The 24,420-nt window shown below is 43.9% G+C and overlaps 1 protein-coding gene across 1 annotated transcript in view; it reads left to right on the forward strand.

Annotated features, from left to right (window-relative positions):
- Positions 1–20,138, forward strand: part of LOC106132901 (nuclear pore complex protein Nup205) — a 38,044-nt gene extending 17,906 nt beyond the window's left edge. The window contains exons 19-37 of the mRNA XM_060954686.1: positions 2,443–2,544; positions 3,002–3,167; positions 4,082–4,194; positions 5,542–5,686; positions 6,858–7,001; positions 8,072–8,207; positions 9,454–9,569; positions 10,276–11,088; positions 11,852–12,069; positions 12,869–13,006; positions 14,234–14,477; positions 14,961–15,492; positions 15,536–15,655; positions 15,709–15,834; positions 16,035–16,185; positions 16,320–16,486; positions 17,047–17,277; positions 17,888–18,006; positions 20,011–20,138. Of these exons, the coding sequence (XP_060810669.1) occupies positions 2,443–2,544; positions 3,002–3,167; positions 4,082–4,194; positions 5,542–5,686; positions 6,858–7,001; positions 8,072–8,207; positions 9,454–9,569; positions 10,276–11,088; positions 11,852–12,069; positions 12,869–13,006; positions 14,234–14,477; positions 14,961–15,492; positions 15,536–15,655; positions 15,709–15,834; positions 16,035–16,185; positions 16,320–16,486; positions 17,047–17,277; positions 17,888–18,006; positions 20,011–20,091 (3,862 nt within the window). The 3' untranslated portion in view covers positions 20,092–20,138. The remainder of the gene's footprint in view (positions 1–2,442; positions 2,545–3,001; positions 3,168–4,081; positions 4,195–5,541; positions 5,687–6,857; positions 7,002–8,071; positions 8,208–9,453; positions 9,570–10,275; positions 11,089–11,851; positions 12,070–12,868; positions 13,007–14,233; positions 14,478–14,960; positions 15,493–15,535; positions 15,656–15,708; positions 15,835–16,034; positions 16,186–16,319; positions 16,487–17,046; positions 17,278–17,887; positions 18,007–20,010) is intronic.
- The last annotated feature ends 4,282 nt before the right edge of the window (positions 20,139–24,420 follow it).

Genomic DNA, 24,420 nt, shown 5'->3' on the forward strand with positions numbered 1-24,420 from the left:
TCAGGTGACTGACACACACACACATCGCGTGCTGTGGCGCTGCTGCTGCGCGCGCTGCAGACCAGCTCCACGGCCGCCAGGCACCTGCTGGCGGCCGTCACACACCGCCACAGCTTGGCCAGGGACATCAGGTGACTGACACACACACACATCGCGTGCTGTGGCGCTGCTGCTGCGCGCGCTGCAGACCAGCTCCACGGCCGCCAGGCACCTGCTGGCGGCCGTCACACACCGCCACAGCTTGGCCAGGGACATCAGGTGACTGACACACACACACATCGCGTGCTGTGGCGCTGCTGCTGCGCGCGCTGCAGACCAGCTCCACGGCCGCCAGGCACCTGCTGGCGGCCGTCACACACCGCCACAGCTTGGCCAGGGACATCAGGTGACTGACACACACACACATCGCGTGCTGTGGCGCTGCTGCTGCGCGCGCTGCAGACCAGCTCCACGGCCGCCAGGCACCTGCTGGCGGCCGTCACACACCGCCACAGCTTGGCCAGGGACATCAGGTGACTGACACACACACACATCGCGTGCTGTGGCGCTGCTGCTGCGCGCGCTGCAGACCAGCTCCACGGCCGCCAGGCACCTGCTGGCGGCCGTCACACACCGCCACAGCTTGGCCAGGGACATCAGGTGACTGACACACACACACATCGCGTGCTGTGGCGCTGCTGCTGCGCGCGCTGCAGACCAGCTCCACGGCCGCCAGGCACCTGCTGGCGGCCGTCACACACCGCCACAGCTTGGCCAGGGACATCAGGTGACTGACACACACACACATCGCGTGCTGTGGCGCTGCTGCTGCGCGCGCTGCAGACCAGCTCCACGGCCGCCAGGCACCTGCTGGCGGCCGTCACACACCGCCACAGCTTGGCCAGGGACATCAGGTGACTGACACACACACACATCGCGTGCTGTGGCGCTGCTGCTGCGCGCGCTGCAGACCAGCTCCACGGCCGCCAGGCACCTGCTGGCGGCCGTCACACACCGCCACAGCTTGGCCAGGGACATCAGGTGACTGACACACACACACATCGCGTGCTGTGGCGCTGCTGCTGCGCGCGCTGCAGACCAGCTCCACGGCCGCCAGGCACCTGCTGGCGGCCGTCACACACCGCCACAGCTTGGCCAGGGACATCAGGTGACTGACACACACACACATCGCGTGCTGTGGCGCTGCTGCTGCGCGCGCTGCAGACCAGCTCCACGGCCGCCAGGCACCTGCTGGCGGCCGTCACACACCGCCACAGCTTGGCCAGGGACATCAGGTGACTGACACACACACACATCGCGTGCCGTGGCGCTGCTGCTGCGCGCGCTGCAGACCAGCTCCACGGCCGCCAGGCACCTGCTGGCGGCCGTCACACACCGCCACAGCTTGGCCAGGGACATCAGGTGACTGACACACACACACATCGCGTGCTGTGGCGCTGCTGCTGCGCGCGCTGCAGACCAGCTCCACGGCCGCCAGGCACCTGCTGGCGGCCGTCACACACCGCCACAGCTTGGCCAGGGACATCAGGTGACTGACACACACACACATCGCGTGCTGTGGCGCTGCTGCTGCGCGCGCTGCAGACCAGCTCCACGGCCGCCAGGCACCTGCTGGCGGCCGTCACACACCGCCACAGCTTGGCCAGGGACATCAGGTGACTGACACACACACACATCGCGTGCTGTGGCGCTGCTGCTGCGCGCGCTGCAGACCAGCTCCACGGCCGCCAGGCACCTGCTGGCGGCCGTCACACACCGCCACAGCTTGGCCAGGGACATCAGGTGACTGACACACACACACATCGCGTGCTGTGGCGCTGCTGCTGCGCGCGCTGCAGACCAGCTCCACGGCCGCCAGGCACCTGCTGGCGGCCGTCACACACCGCCACAGCTTGGCCAGGGACATCAGGTGACTGACACACACACACATCGCGTGCTGTGGCGCTGCTGCTGCGCGCGCTGCAGACCAGCTCCACGGCCGCCAGGCACCTGCTGGCGGCCGTCACACACCGCCACAGCTTGGCCAGGGACATCAGGTGACTGACACACACACACATCGCGTGCTGTGGCGCTGCTGCTGCGCGCGCTGCAGACCAGCTCCACGGCCGCCAGGCACCTGCTGGCGGCCGTCACACACCGCCACAGCTTGGCCAGGGACATCAGGTGACTGACACACACACACATCGCGTGCTGTGGCGCTGCTGCTGCGCGCGCTGCAGACCAGCTCCACGGCCGCCAGGCACCTGCTGGCGGCCGTCACACACCGCCACAGCTTGGCCAGGGACATCAGGTGACTGACACACACACACATCGCGTGCTGTGGCGCTGCTGCTGCGCGCGCTGCAGACCAGCTCCACGGCCGCCAGGCACCTGCTGGCGGCCGTCACACACCGCCACAGCTTGGCCAGGGACATCAGGTGACTGACACACACACACATCGCGTGCTGTGGCGCTGCTGCTGCGCGCGCTGCAGACCAGCTCCACGGCCGCCAGGCACCTGCTGGCGGCCGTCACACACCGCCACAGCTTGGCCAGGGACATCAGGTGACTGACACACTGTGGCGCTGCTGCTGCACATCGACACACCCTGACACGCCATATATTATATTTTGACGGCCTCTGTGGTGCAGCGTTAATACGATTTTCTGTGACATCGGAGGTTCGAATCCCGTTCAGGACATGATGAGTAACGAACTTTCTCTTTCATTGGTCTGGGTCTTGGATGTTTATCTATGCAAAGTATTTATTATAAAATAAAGTATCGCTAAGTTAGTATCTTGTAACACAAGTCTCATACTTACTTCGAAGCTAACTCAATCTATCTTATTTTTCCTATATATAATATACATATATATATTCCTATATATTATTAAAAAATTATATATTTTTTATGTTTATTTACTATATATAATGTTTTTAGCATTTAAAATATTCGTATGAATTTCTGGTCAAGCTCTCCTATTGTTAATATCTATATTTTTTTTTAAATATTTCCTCCCAGGCACGGCTTCGTGGAATGTTTAGAAGCTGAAGAGCTACCCGATCCAGAAGAAGCGGCCGCTTCGCGTCGCGCCAAAGAAGGCATAGTGGCACTTCTCATACAGTTACTGCCTTCGGCTCCGCCTAACTTCGCTCATTTCTTGTTGGGCTACCAGCTGACTGACCTGGTAATTATTTTAATGATTTTTTTTAATGTGTCAAGAGTAAGTTAATTTGTGTCGAGCCAATGAGAAAATGTTATCTCAAAAGTGGCCTAAGAATGAATAGTTGCTTCATTTGTTTTTTTTTTATTTACATGCATACATTAGTTACGTTTATATAAGAGTGTGTGGGAAAACCTAGACGAACGTATCTTGACACTATCTTGACTTGTAAAGGGTCAGGTCAAGAGTATCCGAAACCGCCGAGCTTGCGTGAAGAGAGTTATGAATGAGGACGAACCGAAGGAAGTATGCAGAGATCGTGGCAAGTGGAAAGAGGTAGACTCTGCCTACCCCTCCGGGAAAGAGGCGTGATTTTATGTATGTATGTATATACCTTGCGAAATAAAAAGAGATACAGTCTTCAAAAAATATATATTAAAAGGCCACGTTCAGCTGTATGGCTAAATAATCGAATTGAGATTCAAATAGTGACAGGTCGCGATCCCGTCCCCTACAAGAAGAATCCCAACTTTATTAGCCTTTCCCTCAATCGCCTTTCACGACATCCACTGGAAAGATACGGAGTCGAACTACACGGAACTCAAGAATATTATTTTTATTTGCTGGTATATGTTTGTTTGTTATTTAATGTGCTGTGTAGTTCCCGGCACCAATACAAAAAAGAATAGGACCACTCCATCTCTTTCCCATGGATGTCGTATAAGGCGACTAAGGTAAGGGCTTACAAATTTGGGATTCTTTTTAGGCGATGGGTTAGCAACCTGTAACTATTTGAATCTCAATTCTATCTTAAAGCCAAATAGCTGAACGTGGCCTGTCAGTCTTTGCAAGACTGTTGGCTCTGTCTACCCCGCAAGGGATATAGACGTGAGTATATGTATGTATGTTATTTAATTTATTTCATGTTTGTTTAACAGGTGAGCCGGAGCGCTTTACACGAGCCGGGAGTGGCGGGCAGCCCCCGCACTTGCCTCCACGCCATATTGGACATCCTGGACAAACACATCGCAGGGCATGCCGCCAATGAGAGGTGAGTTCGTCACTCAGTCAGTCAGTCTTTATATTTGAATTATAACCCAAAAAGGCAGATATCCTTAACATATTCAAAGATAATGTATTTAAGTTTTTGTTCTTTTGATCTTATCTTAATCTGACGTCAGGCAAATTATCTTAGTTTATGTATGTTTATTTTTTAATAAATTCAAAAATTTTTATTCATTATTATAGGATACTTTATATCGCTTAATAATAGTCGAATCTTTGGTTTCACAACATGGTTGATGTCAAATAAAGAACTTATACCTAAGTTTACTGCCGCTTCCAAGGCGTCAGTGCAAAAGAAGAAAGTTAATTCATATATATTTCGTAGGTAAATATATGTATATTATTTAAGTTTATGTTAGTATATTATTGCTAATAATACAGTGACTTCCCGCTTTTTTTACTTAATTATCTAGTTCCTTTATTATTTGTCGGTTGACTGAAAGAGATCTTTACATAACTTCTCAGTTTCTTGCCCATATTATACTGTTTTTTTTGTCTTTTGTATTTGGAAATAAAACTTGTCAAGTTTATATTTTGTTATATAAAAACTCTTTTCTTCAAGTTGTACATATATTATTGGCGTTAATAAATAAATGGTATGAGTCCGCTATTACAATCGATTTATTACTTTTAAAACTATGTACTCTGTCCTGTAAGTGTATAAATACCTGTGCAATAAAGATTCAAATTCAAGTTCAAACTTTTATTTGCATAATATGAGTACAACAAGTGCCGTGTGGTTCCCGGCACCAATACAAAAAAGAATAGGACCACTCCATCTCTTTCTCATGGATGTCGTAAAAGGCGACTTAGGGATAGGCTTACAAACTTGGGATCCTTTTTAAGGCGATGGGCTAGCAACCTGTCACTATTTGAATCTCAATTCTATCATTAAGCCAAATAGCTGAACGTGGCCATTCAGTCTTTTCAAGATTGTTGGCTCTGTCTACCCCGCAAGGGAAATAGACGTGACGATATGTATGTATGTATGAGTACAACAAGGTCTTAAATTTATATGTATACCAGATCTTCATATTTACCCCTTCGGATGTTCAAAATTCAAATTTTTTTTCAAAATTCATAATTTTTATTCATTTCTATAGGATACTGTATATCGCTTGATAATTGTCAAAACGTATGGTTTAACAACATTGGTTGACGTCAAATAAATTACTTAAAAACTAAGTTTACTGCCGCTTCCAAGGCGTCAGTGCAGTAGAAGCGGTAACAAACTGCACTGCAGCATTTTCTTCAACAACGTCAACTTCAAAACTTGTGTTGCAAACACTTGTATACAAGATGTAAGATGTAACAAACAAACATACGCCGGCAGACAAGCGGGCGGGCTGGTGGAGAGCTGCTACCGGCTGGTGCACGCGCTGGCGGCGCGCCCCGCCACGGCCGCGCCCGCGCTGCGCCTGCTGCGCGCGCGCGACCACTGGCTGGCGCGCCACGTGCGCGCCGCGCGCCCGCTGCAGGTCGGACATACCCAATTTCATCGTAATCGGTTCGGTTCGGAGACTTTCGGAACTGAGATGTTCGGAATTTGAATTTTGAATTTTGGTAGTTTTTGCGTGAAAGAGTAACAATCTATACTAATATTATAAAGCTGAAGAGTTTGTTTTGTTTGTTTGTTTAAACGCGCTTATCTCAGAAACTACTGAACCGATTTGAAAAATTCTTTCACTGTTAGATAGTCTATTTATCGAGGAAGGCTATAGGCTACATTTTATCCCGGATTCCCTACGGGAAACGTCAACAATGCAGGTGAAAGTTGAATGAGTCGGCCATCTGCGAGCTTTCCACGCGAACGCTGCGCAAACCAACAAAGATATAGTAAAATAATGTACTAAAGATGTGAAGTACTCATTTTTTGCCACAAAAAAGTCCGCGAGAGCATATATCTATCTCTTATGGTTTACTTACAATAACCACTTTTATGTTAATTTTTTAAGATTATTTTTTCATTATAAACATAAGTTATTTTGAAACCAATTTTCTTTAATTCAGTATTAATCCTTATCCAAATAAATATGTTTATTACTTTCGGCTTTTCATGTAGACTAAAATTGCCATTTACAGTACATAAATCAGACGAATAGGTTTTGAGATATAGTCGTTATAAGCAATTTGCAGCGAAACATTTAATACGGCGAACCAGCGTTCTTTCTAATACGCGTGACCGCCTGACCGCCGATCCGAAGCCGAGGAGGATGTTTGCAAAAATAAAAATAGCTATTCCACGCGGACGAAGTCGCGGGCACAGCTAGTCATCTATACTGACATACGCAGAAACTTTCGCATTTATAATATTAATAGGATGAACATGTGCGGCCCGAGCTTGACATAGTGGCCCCTTATATGAATGTGCATTTTTGACATGGTGTTGACATAATTTGTATGGTACTCGTATGTGGGTGCCGTGTGATTCCCGGTACCGATAAAAAGAGAATGAGACCACTCAATCTCGTTCTCATGGATGTAATAAAAAGCGACTAAGGGATAGGCTTATAAATTTGGGATTCTTCTTTTGGGTAACACCCCACTCATTAAGAGACTGCTAGATTATAAATTATTTTTTCAAGTTCGTCTTATAACAGGTCTAATAAACAGAATATAACCCTTGAATTGTTTATTATTAATTTTCAGACGGCGTCAGTGGTGACAATATCGTCTCGGTCGTGGGTGCTGCGCGCATGCGCGTGCGAGCTGGGCGCGGCGGCCGCCAGCAAGCAGCACTCCGCGCTGGCCGTCCTGCTCTCGCAGCTCACGCAGCCGCACCGGCACACGCAGGTACTGTGACAGCTCGCGCACACACTGACACACGCAGGTAACCTAGTAGACTGACGTTTAGGTAAAATGCAAGGAAGAGTGATGAGAGATTATTTATGATTAAGTCTCTATTCCCGCTAAAACCTGCAAAAGTATGCAGGGATCGTAGTAAATGGAAAGATGTCGTCTATGCCTACCCCTCCGGGAGAGAGGTGTGAGTTTGCATGTATTTATTCTTTTCTCATATAAAGAGGGGAAAATAAGATTTAAATGTTACAATCGACGTTCATTTAGCCGTCACATCGACAATGTCAATATATTTAACAACCATAGACGTAGAAAAAAAGGCGGACGGAGTGTGGCTTGAAAAAAGTGAAGCATCCTGATGGCGGTGTTGTACGCATTTGCGAGTGACAGAAGACTTGTCATTTGGTGAGATAATGAAGTTTGTTAGTTGTATTAAATTCTTCCCTATTATTAGATATTATAAACATGCAGTGCAGTGTACATCTTTTTATTCAAGGATTGATTAATAACAAAACATTTAGTGACATTATATATCTATAATATAAAAATGAATCGCAGAATGTGTTGGTAAGCGCATAACTCACACACAACAATATTATAATTTTGAACATTTTGAACATTTTGAACGTCATATTTAATTTGCACTTTATTGTGGCTGTACAAAATTCAAGTTCAATCATATTTAAATTTCAAATTTAAATTTTTTGCTCCGGTTATAAAATAGGCAAGAACAAAATTTATTGTTTTAAGTTCATAATGAATATTGTGTAATAAATAAATAAATAAAAATACAGCTACATTACAAATATTTTTGACAGAACGAAGTCTGTTGGGTCCGCTAGTAGATTATAAACTCCTTTCTAGTATCAGCACACAATAGATAATCTATGACGTAATGGCCGCCGCCTGTCACATTATTGGTGAGAATGTGCGCGCGAGGCGTGTATATATATATATATATTAAGTCGCCGGCCATACTATTGATGCTTCATTATGCCGTATAGCAAAACTCCGTCCGCCTTTTTTTCCCACGTCCATCTTATCAAACTTCATAATATTCACAGGAATGGGAATGGTGTCTGCTTCGTAAGACATTGGAGGGGTTGCCAGTGAGCGTCGAAGCGGCCGCCGAGCCCCGCTGGGAGCTGTTCCACGCTCACCAGCTGAGGCAGGCAATCGAGTCTTGTGATCTGCCTACCGGTAAATATACCTTGAAGTTTCAGAGCTAGTAACCGTCATCTATACTAATATTATAAAGCTGAAGAATTATAATATTACAATATTGAATGCGCTAATCTCACGACCTGCCTACCGGTAAATATACCTTGAAGTTTCAGAGCCAGTTACCATCATCTATACTGATATTATAAAGCTGAAGAATTATAGGTAATATTACAATATTGAATGCGCTAATCTCACGACCTGCCTACCGGTAAATATACCTTGAAGTTTCAGAGCTAGTAACCGTCATCTAAACTGATATTATAAAGCTGAAGAATTATAGGTAATATTACAATATTGAATGCGCTAATCTCACGACCTGCCTACCGGTAAATATACCTTGAAGTTTCAGAGCTAGTAACCGTCATCTAAACTGATATTATAAAGCTGAAGAATTATAGGTAATATTACAATATTGAATGCGCTAATCTCACGACCTGCCTACCGGTAAATATACCTTGAAGTTTCAGAGCCAGTTACCGTCATCTATACTGATATTATAAAGCTGAAGAATTATAGGTAATATTACAATATTGAATGCGCTAATCTCACGACCTGCCTACCGGTAAATATACCTTGAAGTTTCAGAGCCAGTTACCGTCATCTAAACTGATATTATAAAGCTGATGAATTATAATATAACAATATTGAACGCCCTTATCTCAGGAATTGCTGGTTCGAATAAAAAAAATCTTTTTGTGTTGAACAGACCATTTATCGAGGAAGGCTTTAGGCTATATAACATCACGCTGCAACTATTAGGAACGGAGGAATAATTGAAATGTGGAAAGAAAAAACGGGGAAAATTATTCATCCTTGAGGGCTTCAATGATGCCCAAAATAACTATTCCATGCGGACGAAGTCGCGGGCACAGCTAGTAGAATAATAATTATTTTCTTTATTATGTAATAGCTTCACCTCCTGCCGAGACCTGTTCATGGACATAACTATTCCAGTTGTCGTCTTTCCAAAACGTCTATTGATATTCCCGGAAACGGGTTTTGGCAGGAGAACAACATCTCTATCCCATGGATGTCTTAAAAGGCGACTAAGGGGTTGGCTTATAAGTTGGGATTCTTCTTTTAGGCGATGGGCTAGCAGCCTGTCACTATTTGAATATCAATTCTATCGTTAAGCCAAACAGCTGAACGTGGCCTTTCAGCCTGCTAGGCTGTTGGCTCTGTTTACCCGGTGAGGGATAAAGACGTGATTATTTTGTTCCAGGTCTGGGCGGCAAGCGCATCAGCGTAACGCGAGTACACGCTTTACTGTCTCGTGAACTGGCCGCTTTACAGCCCACCGCGCCTCAGAGGAATCTCGTCGCTATGGAAATACAAAAAGTCAGTTGTAATTATAGATGTTTCTGATACTTTTAAGCTGAGATTTCTTATTAGTTCTCATTAGGATCTCTCTCGTTTCTTATTCAATGTGAAATTTAGATTGAAAATTGCCTTTTTTCGATTTGTACTATTGACAGTTACAGTTTAAAACATCGGTGTCTTCCAGAGAATATTACATTAGTGGTATTTCTTTTTTTGACAAATTACCTACACTGATTGAGATAGCCTCGAAGTAAGTTCGAGACTTGTGTTACGAGATACTAACTCAACGATACTATATTTTATAATAAATACTTATATATAGAGATAACCATCCAAGACCGAGGCCAATCAGAAATAGTTCTTTTCTCATCAAGCCCTGGCCGGGATTCGAACCCGGGACATCCAGTGTCACAGACATGCGTACTACCGCTGCGCCACAGAGGCCGTCCGTTTTTTCATGGTGGAGTTAGATTCATAAAACGTTTGCCTACCTACATTATCAATTTGCATTTGTAAAATTCTTACCGAATTATATTATTTGCTTTTTCATTCTTTGTCTATAGTTATACATTAACTATATCTCTCTTCCTACATCATCAATTTGCATTAGTAAAATTCTTACCAAATTATATTATTTGCTTTTTCATTCTTTGTCTATAGTTATACATTAACTATATCTCTCTCTTAAATGTTACTCTATTTTCAATCAACCTTCCTTCAACAGGTACTAGATTACGTGACAGAGGTGAACCGCCAGCGCAATCTAGCGGCCACTCTGACGCACTATTACGACTCCTGGCGGCAACTCACCGAAATTCTCTTCTGCGTCGCTCCACATGACATCCTGAACCTCGAATCGCGAAAGAACCTGATCCTGAACATCCTGCAGGACCTCCTGAACAAGATACCGCCGGCCGAGGTGTTGCCGCAACTAGGAAATCTGGCGTCAGGAACAGTGTTGCTACTATTAGTGAACTTGAGACACTGTTACATACTTCAGAAGAGGGACACCAGTTTGAAATCGTCCGATTTCGAAACGACATTCTTCGGACCGTCGAGTCAGATCATGCAAACTAAATCGTTAACGCTAAAGTTTATATTGCACAAGATATTAAGCTGGATTCTAGTGTCGGGCGGTTCTACGCAGAAAATGCGCGTCAACTTATACGGTGCACTGTTGAATTATTTGAATATAGTGAATTTGAAGCCTAGTCCGGCCGAGCCTGATGAGGGGAATGATGATACTACGTATGTGAGTCGGCTGGACAGTTCCAAAGCTAGGCCGAGTCGTGAAGAATCCTGTTTGAAGTCAATGGTGATAGATGTCATTGGAAGTTTTGGTGATAATCTGTGTGCTATAGTGTGCAGTGATTGTATCGGCGCCGGTCACGACGTCTGCCGCATGGTGGCGCTAGCGTGCCTGGACACGCTGATAGAGATCAACCCGGGGACTGATTGGATGAATACGCTGATCAACCAGGGCTATCTGAGGAGTCTCATTGATAGCTTGCTGCAGGATGATGAGGGGTTGCAAGAGGTGAGTCTTTATTTTTAATAAGATAATTATAATATGAATAATCTCGTTGATTTTTCGAGTCCATTTTTAGTGACGTGTGTGGTGCCCGGCACCAATAGAAAAAAGAATAGGACTACGCCATCTCTTTTCCGTGAATGTCGTAAAAAGGTGACTAAACGATAGGCTAATTTATTAAAACTTGCGATTCATCTTTTAAGCTGAGCGTGGTCTTTCAGTCTTTTGATGACAATTGGTCCTGTCTACCCCCCATGGGATATAATCCTAAATTTGCAAGCCTATCCCTTAGTCGCCTTTTACGACATTTATGAGAAAGAAATTGAGTGGTCCTATTTTCTATAGGCGCCGGGAACCACACGGCAAGCTAATTACAAATTTTCTTAAAAGGAGGTACTACATTCAGTGCACTGTCTCCAACAAAATTTCAACAGTAGACTGGCTTGTACATTATATGTTAATTATCTTTCTATAATTTATGAATATTTTTTTTTAATCATTTTATCAAATATGTTATATACTGTGTACTTAGCTTATAAACTTGGGATTACTTAAAAGACGGGTATGTTCGCAACAGACTTTATTCAATCAATAAAAAGGAAGTCCAATTTTGACATTTCGTTTTGATACACTGACATTGCGTTTTGATACACACTCTATCAGGATTCCTTTTGTAGGCGATGGGCTAGCAACCTGACACTATTTGAATCTCAATTCTATCACTAGGCCAAACAGCAGCTTCTGTGTACTATATACGTTTGATTTGCAGACGCTGGAACCCAACCCGCGATCGCTGCGCGTGCTGTACATGTACGAGTCCAAGATGGCGCTGCTGATCAAGATGGCGGGCAGCCGGCGCGGCGCCGAGACGGTGGCGGCGCAGGGCGCGCTGCGGCGGCTGGCGGCGCTGCGCGTGCTGCGCGCGCACCCCGACGTGCACGCGCGCGCCGGCGCCGGCGCAGGCTTCGTGCCCTCGGTCGCGACCCGGTACGCTGGAATATATCCTACATACATACATAGCACGTCACGTCACGACTATATACCTACACAGAGACGACAGGCTTGAAAAGACAGATGGGCCACGTTCAGCTGTTTGGCTTAATGATAGAATTGAGATTCGAACAGTGACAGGTTGCTAGCCCATCGTCTATAAAAGAAACCCAGGTTTGGAAGCCTATCCCTTAGTCGCCTTTTACGACGTCGATAGTAAAGAAATGGAGTGGTCCTATTCTTTTTTGTATTAGTGCCGGGAACCATACGGCACGCGGTGCACGCTATAATATATCCTACTAGAAGCCGCCCGCGACTTCGTCCGCATGGAAACCCTATCAATCCCGCGGGAACTCTGGGTTAAAAAGTAGCCTATGTGTTATTCTGGGTCTTCAGCTACCTACATACCAAATTTCATGGTAATCGGTTCAGTAGTTTTTGCGTGAAAGAGTAACAAACATCCATACATCCATACAAACTTTCGCCTTTATAATAGTAGTAGGATTATCCTACTAATATTATAAATGCGAAAGTTTGTGAGTATCTCATCAGGAGGCCAGTACGGACGATCTCCGGAATAAAAAGAGTGGTCTACATGTTATTCTGGGTCTTCAGCTACCTACATATCAAATTTCATCGTAATCGGTTCAGTAGTTTTTGCGTGAAAGAGTAACAAACATCCATTTTTATCCCGGAGTTCCCGCGGGATTGCTTCCAAGCGGACGAAATCGCGGGTGGCCTCTAATAATAAATAAATAAATCAATTTTAATGGAGGACATTATGTTTTGTTTCAAGGTTCAGACAAATCCTAGTGCCTGTGCTGGCGCTGTGCGACGCTCTGCTCACGACGCTCGGCACCCAGAACCACAGCTGCGTCATACACGTGTCCCACCTGCTTCTCAGCCACCTGGAGTGCGCCGACGTCGTGTTGAGGTATGTTCGTCTGTCTGTTCATACATACATATGGTCACGTCTATGTCCCTTGTTGGGTAGATAGCGCTAACAGTCATGAAAATACTGATTTACGTTCGCCTATTCGGCTTGAGATTCAAATAGTGACAGGTTGCTAGCCCATCGCCTAAAAGAAGAATCCCAAGTTTGTAAGCCTATTCCTTAGTCGCCTTTTACGACATCCATGGGAAAGAGATGAAGTGGTCCTATTCTTTTTTGTATTGGTGCCGGGAACCACACGGCAAGCTTATTATAGATTCTGATTTCTGATACTGAAATACTGTCCTCAACTAAAATTACACGTGCTCCACCTGCTTCTCAGCCACTTGGAGTTGAGGTATGTATGTCTGTCTGTACAACATACATACATACGGTCACGTCTATATCCCTTGTTGGGTAGATAGCGCCAACAGTCTTGAAAAGACTGATAGGCCACGTTCAGCTGTTTGGCTTTATGATAGAATTGAGATTCAAATAGTCAGAGGTTACTAGCCCGTCGCTTAAAAAAAGAATGCCATGTTTATAAGCATGTCCCTTAGTCGCCTTTTACGATATCCATGGGAAAGAGATGGAGTGGTCCTATTCTTTTTTGTATTGGTGCCGGGAACCACACGGCAAGCTTATTATAGATTCTGATTTCTGATACTGAAATACTGTCCTCAACTAAAATAACACGTGCCCCACCTGCTTCTCAGCCACTTGGAGTTGAGGTATGTATGTCTGTCTGTACAACATACATACATACGGTCACGTCTATATCCCTTGTTGGGTAGATAGTGCCAACAGTCTTGAAAAGACTGATAGGCCACGTTCAGCTGTATGGCTTTATGATAGAATTGAGATTCGAATAGTGAGAGGTTACTAGCCCGTCGCCTAAAAAAAGAATGCCATGTTTATAAGCATATCCTTTAGTCGCCTTTTCGAAATCCATGGGAAAGAGATCGAATGGTCCTATTCTTTTTCCTATTGGTGCCGGGAACTATACGGCTATTCAAATTATAATTTTTTTATTATTTATTATATATGATTCTTCTTTTTGGCGACAATGTAGCAACCTGTCACTATTTGAATCTCAATTCCGTTATTTAGCCAAACACCTGAACGTTGCCTTTCAGTCTTTTTATGACTATGTATGGCTCTGTCTACCACGCAAGGGATATAGACGTGACTATATGTATGTATGTATGTTAATTATTCTCATCATTACAGGGCAGCCCACCCCAACTCCCCACCGGAACTGCTGGAGGAAGTTGAAGCGTTCACTTCAGTCATCGGTCGGGCATCGAACCGGGAGGTGTTCGGTGCCGTACAAGACGACACCGCGTTGCAGCACAGCGCGGCGGGAATACAGAGGGTGCAGGCGCTCATGTTGGCGTTACTAGCGCGCTTCACCAAAGTCCCGAGCGTTAGTGGTGCGCAGCCGCAGCCTGAGAGCGACACGCTGTATTATAAGGTATGAATAACTATACTAGCGTAAAGGCTATTTTATTAAGACGACGTAGTGTCGACTACTGACTGACTACAGCACAGTCGCGCGATTGACTTGTTGTATCTTGTCTCGTAGAGATGTCGCCACAAATTAGTTTCTAAAATTGTAATATTTTATCTACTTTTTCCACAATAGCTGAACGTGGCATATCAGTCTTTACAAGACTGTTAGCTTTGTCTTCCCCGCAAGGGATATAGACGTGATTATATGTATGTAAGTAAGTAAGTAACTGCTTTATTGTTCACAAAAGGAGTACATTACAAATAAGAACAGTACTGTACAAAAGCGGGCTTAGCTCTAAGTGGGATCTCTTCCAGCCAACCTGACAATAAGATATCATCATATACAAAATTGAGGCAAGGGTGAACAACAGTTCTTTTACTATTATACTTAAGACACAACAAATATATATGTATGTATATGTATGTATGTTTTTTCCTCAAACAGATCGTGTGCAACCTCCTGACCTACGCTCGTAACATCATGGACACATCCGGAACGAGGGTCATCCTCCGCCTCTCAGCCGGCAGCGCGGATTCCGCTGACGCGGCACCGAGCTGCGGCGCCATGCTCCAGCTGCTCCAGGCTCTGCTGCAGCGTCTCCAGCTGCACTCCAAGCTGCTGCAGAGTGTGCTCCACCAGCTGCACAGCTTGCCGCAGATGACGCAGGATGGTGAGTTGGAAACGGTGGTCTATGGATTCTCAAATGTCAGGAGTATGGCGCCGCAGCTGCTCCAGGCTCTGCTGCAGCGCCTCCAGCTGCACTCCAAGCTGCTGCAGAGTGTGCTTCACCAGCTGCACAGCTTGCCGCAGATGACGCAGGATGGTGAGTTGGATACAGTGATCTATGGCTTCTCAAATGTCAGGAGTATGGCGCCGCAGCTGCTCCAGGCTCTGCTGCAGCGCCTCCAGCTGCACTCCAAGCTGCTGCAGAGTGTGCTCCACCAGCTGCACAGCTTGCCGCAGATGACGCAGGATGGTGAGTTGGAAACGGTGGTCTATCAGTTCTCTATTAGGAGTAGGCTATAGCGGCTCCAGGCTGCAGCTGCTCCAGGCTCTGCTGCAGCGCCTCCAGCTGCACTCCAAGCTGCTGCAGAGTGTGCTCCACCAGCTGCACAGCTTGCCGCAGATGACGCAGGATGGTGAGTTAGATACGGTGGTCTATGGATTCTCAAATGTCAGGAGTATAGTATAGCGGCTCCAAGATGCGGTGTCATGCTGCAGCTGCTCCAGGCTCTGCTGCAGCGCCTCCAGCTGCACTCCAAGCTGCTGCAGAGTGTGCTCCACCAGCTGCACAGCTTGCCGCAGATGACGCAGGATGGTGAGTTGGAAACGGTGGTCTATCGGTTCTCTGTTAGGAGTAGGCTATAGCGGCTCCAGGCTGCAGCTGCTCCAGGCTCTGCTGCAGCGCCTCCAGCTGCACTCCAAGCTGCTGCAGAGTGTGCTCCACCAGCTGCACAGCTTGCCGCAGATGACGCAGGATGGTGAGTTGGAAACGGTGGTCTATCGGTTCTCTATTAGGAGGATGCTATAGCGGCTCCAGGCTGCAGCTGCTCCAGGCTCTGCTGCAGCGCCTCCAGCTGCACTCCAAGCTGCTGCAGAGTGTGCTTCACCAGCTGCACAGCTTGCCGCAGATGACGCAGGATGGTGAGTTGGAAACGGTGGTCTATCGGTTCTCTGTTAGGAGTAGGCTATAGCGGCTCCAGGCTGCAGCTGCTCCAGGCTCTGCTGCAGCGCCTCCAGCTGCACTCCAAGCTGCTGCAGAGTGTGCTCCACCAGCTGCACAGCTTGCCGCAGATGACGCAGGATGGTGAGTTGGAAACGGTGGTCTATCAGTTCTCTGTTAGGAGTAGGCTATAGCGGCTCCAGGCTGCAGCTGCTCCAGGCTCTGCTGCAGCGCCTCCAGCTGCACTCCAAGCTGCTGCAGAGTGTGCTCCACCAGCTGCACAGCTTGCCGCAGATGACGCAGGATGGTGAGTTGGAAACGGTGGTCTATTGGTTCTCTATTAGGAGTAGGCTATAGCGGCTCCAAGCTGCGGTGTCATGCTGCAGCTGCTCCAGGCTCTGCTGCAGCGCCTCCAGCTGCACTCCAAGCTGCTGCAGTGTGCTCCACCAGCTGCACAGCTTGCCGCAGATGACGCAGGATGGTGAGTTGGAAACGGTGTCAGGAGTATAGTATAGCGGCTCCAAGCTGCGGTGTCATGCTGCAGGTGCTCCAAGTCTGCTTGTCATATGAAAATCTTTTCTTTTTTTTTTTTCAAAATTCAACATTTTTTTTTTCATTATTTAGGAGGTCTTATCTTTTGGTTTCACAACATAGGGTGACGTCAAATAAATAACTTAAAACTGCGTTTACTGCCGCTTGAAAACCCAAAGTGCAAAAGAATTGGTAACAAATAGCACTGCAGCATTTTATTCAATAACTTCACAATTCAACAAACTGTGATAGAAATGTAGATTGTTATGATTAATTGATATATACTAGTGACAAGTAGTAGACAGTGTCAAGTCAACATTAATTTCAACCCCGCAGACATGAAGAAACTCCTGCCGCAAGAAGAGTCCTCCGCATCGCAGTGGGAGTCCCCGGCGGAGGTCCGCGCGGGCGCGGTGTGCTCGCTGCGGGCGCGCGCGCGCAGCCGGCGGGTGTCGCTGCAGCGCTGCGCGCTGGCGCTGGAGGCCGCGCTGCAGCTGCTGTGGGCGCACGCGCGCCTCTACCTGCGGCTCACCGCGCCCGCCGACGCCGCGACCAATGGGGACGCTTGTGAGTTGTTCTTTTTTCGAATTCATACATACATACATACATATGGTCACGTCTATATCCCTTGCGGGGTAGACAGAGCCAACAGTCTTGAAAAGACTGAATGGCCACGTTCAGCTATTTGGCTTAATGATAGAATTGAGATTTTTGCAGGTTGCTAGCCCATCGCCTGAAAAAGAATCCCAAGTTTGCAAGCCTATCCCTTAGTCGCCTTTTACGACATCCATGGGAAAGAGATGGAGTGGTCTTATTCTTTTTTGTATTGGTGCCGGCAACCACACGGAACTTTTCGAATTCAAATTTCAAAATTTTTTATTCATTACTAGCTGTGCCCAACACTTCGTCCGCGTGGAATAGTTATTTTGGGCATCATTCAAGGGTGAATAATTTTCCCCGTTTGTTTTACATTTTTCATTATTTCTTCGCTCCTAATAGTTGCAGCGTGATGTTATATAGCCTAAAGCCTTCCTCGATTATTAGTCTATTCAACACGTAGTAGTTCCTGAGAAAAGCGCGTTCAAACAAACAAACAGACAAACAAACAAACTCTTCAGCTTTATAATATTAGTATAGATGATGTTTAATTAATTTCAATTTGTCCCTTTTTATACAGCAATGACATTAGCAACGGCGTGGCGCGGCGCAGGCGGCGCCGAGTTACCGGAGCTGCGCAAGGAGCTCATAGCGGTGTTCAACGACAGATTCGTCGATCAACTGCTCGAGACAGCCAAGGTATGTGTGTGTATAAAGCTTTATTTAAAAAAAATCCAACATTAAGCCAAATATGTTGATCAATGTGGCCTATCAGTGTTTTCGATTCTACTACTACTGGCTCTGTCTACCCCGCAAGGGATATAGACGTGATTATATGTATGTATGTTAAAAAAGAACTGTTACCATACATACAACTGAATCACAGTTGGTGGTAACGAAATGATGGTATTATGGTAATAAAATGTGAAGTTGACGTTGTTGAAGAACATGCTGCAATGCAGTTTGTTACCGCTTCTTCTGCACTGACGCCTTGGAAGCGGCAGTGAACTTAGTTTTAAGTTATAATTTTTTTTGACGTCAACCAATGTAGGTTTGGTTACACCAAACGATTTGGCAATTATTAAGCGATATGAAGTAGGTATCCTATAATAATAAATAAAAAAAAATAATTTGAATTTGAATTTGGAAATATTCTCCATGCTCGTTAGCAATAAAACGTTGGTGCGATTGCAAAACTTCTAAAAAAAAATCGAAAAAAGTACCTATGTGCATTTTATCGATTTTTATTTGTTCGCTAGATGGCATTGATTGTCACTGACATATCGATTGCGAAGACTGACTGTCATGTAAAAATTTTGCCCTTATTTATATCCAGATACTGTATAATTTACTACTCTGTCAAGAAAGTACCAGGAAAAGATCAATAATACACAAACTGTTTGTTATTCATCCAAATTTATTTTATCACCTTCAAAATATGCTCCTTTAGAAACGATACACTTACGCCAACGAATAATCCAATCATCAAAACATTTTTTAAACGCTGTTTCCGGAATTGAGGTCAGTTCTCGCCGCGAATTCTCTTTTATGTCTTCTACCGATTGAAAACGGGTGCCACGAAGTGGTAATTTGAGTTTAGGAAAAAGAAAAAAGTCGGCTGGAGCCATATCTGGTGAATATGGTGGTTGCTCGATGGTATTTGTTGAGTGTTTGGTTAAAAATTCGTTCACAATGATGGCCTTGTGCGAAGGTGCATTATCATGGTGCAAAATCCAAGAATTTTCTTTCCACAAATCTGGCCTTTTTCGTCGGATTTGCTCTCTTAAACGCCGCATAACACTCAAATAATATTCCTTATTTACCGTTTGACCTTCCGGCAAGAATTCCGAGTGCACAACACCGCGATAGTCAAAGAAAACAGTCAACATGACTTTGACTTTTGAACGACTTTGGCGTGGTTTTTTCGGTTTCGGTTCAGTTGGAAGGCGCCACTCCGAAGCTTGTTGACTAGTTTGCATGTCAAACTCGTAAACCCACGTCTCGTCACCAGTAACAATGCGTTTCATGAATGTTGGGTCGGAATTGACTCGTTCTAGCATGTCCTCAGCGACTCTCATGCGATTGAGTTTTTGAAAAAAATTCAGGTCTTTTGGGACTAGCCGAGCGGCAACATGTTTCATACCCAAATTATTAGTTAAAATGGTACGGATCGACTCGTGAGATACAGAAAGTTCGGTGGCTATCTCTCTCAAAGTTGAATGAGGATTTTCAGTCACTATTTCCTTCACTTTTGCGATGTTAACTTCAGTTGCAGACGTTGATGGCCTACCAGAGCGAGGCAAATCTTCCATCACATCTCGACCGCTTTTGAACGCTTTGTACCACTCATAAGCACGAGTTTTTGATAAAGTCGATTCACCGTAAGCCTTCTGTAATATTTTCAGTAACTCCGAACACGATATTCCATTGGCAATGCAAAATTTAAGACAAACTCTTTGTTCGATGTTTTTATCCATTATGAAATTAGCAATACACACTAGATATGATATAACTAAAAATAGCACTGTATTTAAAGTAAACAACAGATGCAACTCAAACTCCGCGCCAAAATGGAAAACAGTTGTGCCAATCTAACAACAACAAAAAAAACAAAAATTTGAATTTGGAACCATAAATAAATAATCCATTCCCGATACTTTTTGACTGAATGTATATCAATTAATCTTATGTATTTGTCAACAGAGTCAACCGCCTTCCTACCGCGGGTTCATGGAAGTAATTCTAAAGGACATTAAGAGCATGATACAATTCTCACCGTTGTAGAACAATAGGTTTCGATCATTTGTATGTTAATATAATCTATTTGGCTATATCGTCTTTGATTTTACCTATTTCCCTTATCCCACGTCTTTTTCCCTATAAATGTCATCATCATAGCAAATGTCATCACTATTCCGGAAAAGTGGGTTTTACCTACAGCCTGTCCTATAAAAGAGAGAACACTTGAGAAAAGTACAACATAAGCAGTGCTCTCGAATAGATATTTTTTTTAATATAGGTACACTGGACGAGTTTTTAAACGATAGAAATATTGACATTCAATTTATTTTTTATTATTAGATATCATAGTATCAATTAAATACTTCTTATCATTTATATTTATTTTAAAATGCTTTTTTTTTCAACATTTTATTAATTTTCTGCCTCCGCAAGGACTGAAACTGTATAACTTTATCGTTTAATGGTAGAAAGAATAGAATAGATTTATTTTCAAAATTGGATACAAGGTATCACTTATTGACGTCACATCACTTACATCTAATTATAACTACTACTGCTTCCAAAGCGCATGTGTAGAAGAAGCGGCGGAACAAACTACACTGCATTCATCGGACGTCAATTTACAAATATAGATCTCTTAAATCTAAATCATGGACAAAAGCACATTGTCTTCATTAAAAACATGAATGTAGAACTAGTTATTTCAATACGAATATTTCGTCAAATAAATAAAGATAAAGATAAAATAAAATATGTACACACTGTACAAATTATGTCAACACCATGTCAAAAATGTACAAGCATTTAAGAGGCCATTATGTCAAGCTCGGGCCACACATGTTTATCATTAATATAATCCTCCGTACTGTAATAAGCTTTCCTACAAAGCTCATCTTTAATGTAGTTTTTGAATTTACTATAATTCATTTCAAGAACACTTTTTGGTTATTTATTATAAAATCTTAAACAATTAATCAGAAACGATTTCCCTACCTTAGCCAGCCGATGCGCTGGGTTCGACAACTTATAATTGCTCCGCAGTGATCTACTAGTACATTCACCTACTTTTTTGAAAGAGTCTAAGATTTTCCTAACATGCATAATGTTATCGAATATGATTATAATACCTATGTGTTTTAATACCTAATTTAATTATCTAGTTATCTTTTTTTAAGTAAAACTAAACTACTTATACTTAAAGTACTACTACTTATACTTTAACTTAAACTACTTATAAATATTAACTCCAAATATAATATTTTTTATTAAATTACGAGATATGTGTGTAGTGAAACATTGAGACCCTGTCAAAATAATTTTCTGTTGAAATTCAGACCTACAGCCGTGGTGACCAAAATTTTAAAGAGTATGTTGAGATGGTTTGGACGTGAGGAGAGAATGGACGAGGGCAGACTAAGCAAAAGGTATTTTATAAGGCATCGTCGAACTTTTAAGGACCTCATTTCGAATATCTTGCAAAAGGAAGTTGTTAGGAGTACCCGTAATCGTATGGTTAGCATGAAAAGGTAACGCAAGCAAAAAAGTGCTTAATCACAAAACGCGATGTTAATGAATAATTAGTAATTATCATCTTGTAAATGTGGCGAGAGTTTGAAAAAAGTGCATCCAGGAGTTTCCGATAGTTGTATCTAAACATTACGACAGCAAATAAGTTTCTCGGATCCGAGTAAGAGTAACTATAATAAAAAGTATTGGATGAGAGGTAAATGTGTATGAATATATATCTACATATATACATACATATGGTCACGTCTATATCCCTTGCGGGGTAGACAGAGCCAACAGTCTTGAAGAGACTGAATGGCCACGTTCAGCTATTTGGCTTAATGATAGAATCTACATATATATTTCGAAATAATATTTGTTACAAAAATACAGGCAAAAAAATCGTCAAATATTTAGTCGTTCGGTCGTTCTGATGCTAAAAAAATTGGTAAATTATAAACCTGTCTGACGACTCACTCTTTCGTTTAGTTTATTAATACATAGATAGATAGATAAAACTCTTTATCGCACCATAAGAGCAAAACATACAAAACAGATAGAGATGGTACAAAGGCGGACTTACCGCTAATGCAATCTCTTCCAGTCAACCTTTGGGAGTTTTTCTGATTGGCCTGGGTCTTGGATGTTTATCTGTATAAGTATTTATTATAAAATATAATATCGTTGAGTTAGTATCTCGTAACACAAGTCTCAAACTTACTTCGAGGCTAACCCAGTCAGTGTAATTTGTCCCGTATATGTTAATTTATATTTAATTTAAAGCCATTTAAATATTTAATTGCACAAAGAGACTGTTGAATTTTTCCTTGTTTATGTCATTTTACGTAGAACCATCTAAAAGATTTTACTTTGAAAACCAGCGTCATAACTGAGTGGAACCTTTTTGGTAGCATATAAGTAGTGTCCGACCGAAGCTTCGGCTTCGGCTTCGGCTTCGGCCACCTTCGGCCAAAAAATCCACCTTCGGCGTAACATTCGGCTTCGGCCCAAAACCCGACCGAAGCCGAAGGTTTCGCCGAAGGTCCGAGCGACCGTCGAGATTGAACGAACTGTTACGAAAGTCATGAGGTGACGGGGAGTCCCTGTCAAAATATCACATTTAGAAGTTAGTGTTTGTTTATTTTATTTATTAGTCTAGTTTTGGTCTAGTCGAGTAAAACAAAGACTGATTGGTCTAATTGTAATTTGTGAATTACATACATACATACATACATAAAATCACGCCTCTTTCCCGGAGGGGTAGGCAGAGACTACCTCTTTCCACTTGCCACGATCTCTGCATACTTCTTTCGCTTCGTCCACATTCATAACTCTCTTCATACAAGCTCGGCGGTTTCGGGTACTTTTGACCTGACCCTTTAATTTGTGAATTACTGTAATTCAATTACATAATAAAGAAATCAAATCATTATTTTTTACCAGTAGGTAAATCAGGTAGTAAAGATTTCTGCTACAGCGAAGAAAAAGAGAATGAGATGGAAGGCGAAATTAAAATGTTCGAAATTGTGGAAGCACTTAAGAGTATGAAAGCGGGTAAGGCTGCTGGGTATGATAGAGCGTTGGTCGAGATGCTAAAAGCAGGAAAAGGCGTCGTAGCTAGACAGTTGTACTGCCTTTTCAATTTGTGTTGGAGAAGCGGCCGAGTACCAAAAGATTGGTGTAAGGCTGTTATCGTGTCACTTTACAAAGGAAAAGGGTTACAGCTGGACTGCAAAAGTTATCGTGGTATAAGCCTGCTTAGCGTCGTCGGCAAATTGTATGCTAAGATATTGATTAATAGAGTCAGGAATGAAACTGATGACAAAATATGGGATGCTCAAGCGGGATTTCGAAAGGGAATGGGATGTACTGATAAGGTCTTTTCCTTGCGGTGCATAGCCGAAAAGTTTTTGGCCAAGAGTCATAAAGTCTATTGCACATTCGTAGATCTAGAAAAGGCCTATGACAGAGTTTAGAGGAATGAATTGTGGTCAGCACTTTCTAGGCATGGGGTGAGCAGTCTCTTAATACGAGCACTGAAATCCTTATATGAGGATTCGAGTGCTTGTGTCAGGATAAACGGAGCGCACACTGAGTGGTTTAAGATTGAGAAAGGCGTTAGGCAAGGATGTGTGGCGTCACCGTGGCTGTTCAACCTATTTATGGATAGTTGTTGGACAAATTTGAAAGAGTCTGAAAGTGGATAAAGGATGAATGAGTTACTCGTCAAATGTCTGCTCTATGCCGACGATCAGGTTATACTGGCGTCATCAGCGGAAGAGTTGGTAAACTGTATGCATGAAGCTTTAAAAGAGAAAGGAATGAAAGTGAACGTAAGTAAAACTAAAACACTGGTTTTTGAAATGGAGAAAGAAATGACATCATGTAATATTTTGATTGGAGGAGAAAAAGTTGAGCAAGAAAGAGTTTGTATATCTAGGATCAAAGTTTACATCAGATGTCAAGTATGATAGTGATATTGAAAGGAGAGTGAACGCGGGGAACATGGTGAATGGAGCTTTGCATGCCTTTATGAGCAGTCAGAAACTATCCAAAAAGGCTCGACTGGCTGTGCACAGGGGCGTGTTGGTCCCGACATTAATGTATGGGAGTGAAAGTTGGGTATGGCAAAATAAGCATGAAAGCAGAATAAATGCTGTGGAAATGAGAGCGTTAAGGAGTATGATGGGTGTGAAATTGAGTGACAGGATAAGGAACAGCGTGATAAGGGAATGCTGTGATGTGAAAGAAGATGTAGTTACAGGAATAGAAAAGGGTATGTTGAGATGGTTCGGTCATGTGGAGGGGATGAATGAAAACAGGTTGACTAAGCAGATATACAAGGAGAGTGTGGAGGGAAAGGTC

The sequence above is a fragment of the Amyelois transitella genome, chromosome 4 (assembly GCF_032362555.1).
Source record: "Amyelois transitella isolate CPQ chromosome 4, ilAmyTran1.1, whole genome shotgun sequence".
In the NCBI taxonomy this organism is placed as follows: domain Eukaryota; kingdom Metazoa; phylum Arthropoda; class Insecta; order Lepidoptera; family Pyralidae; genus Amyelois; species Amyelois transitella.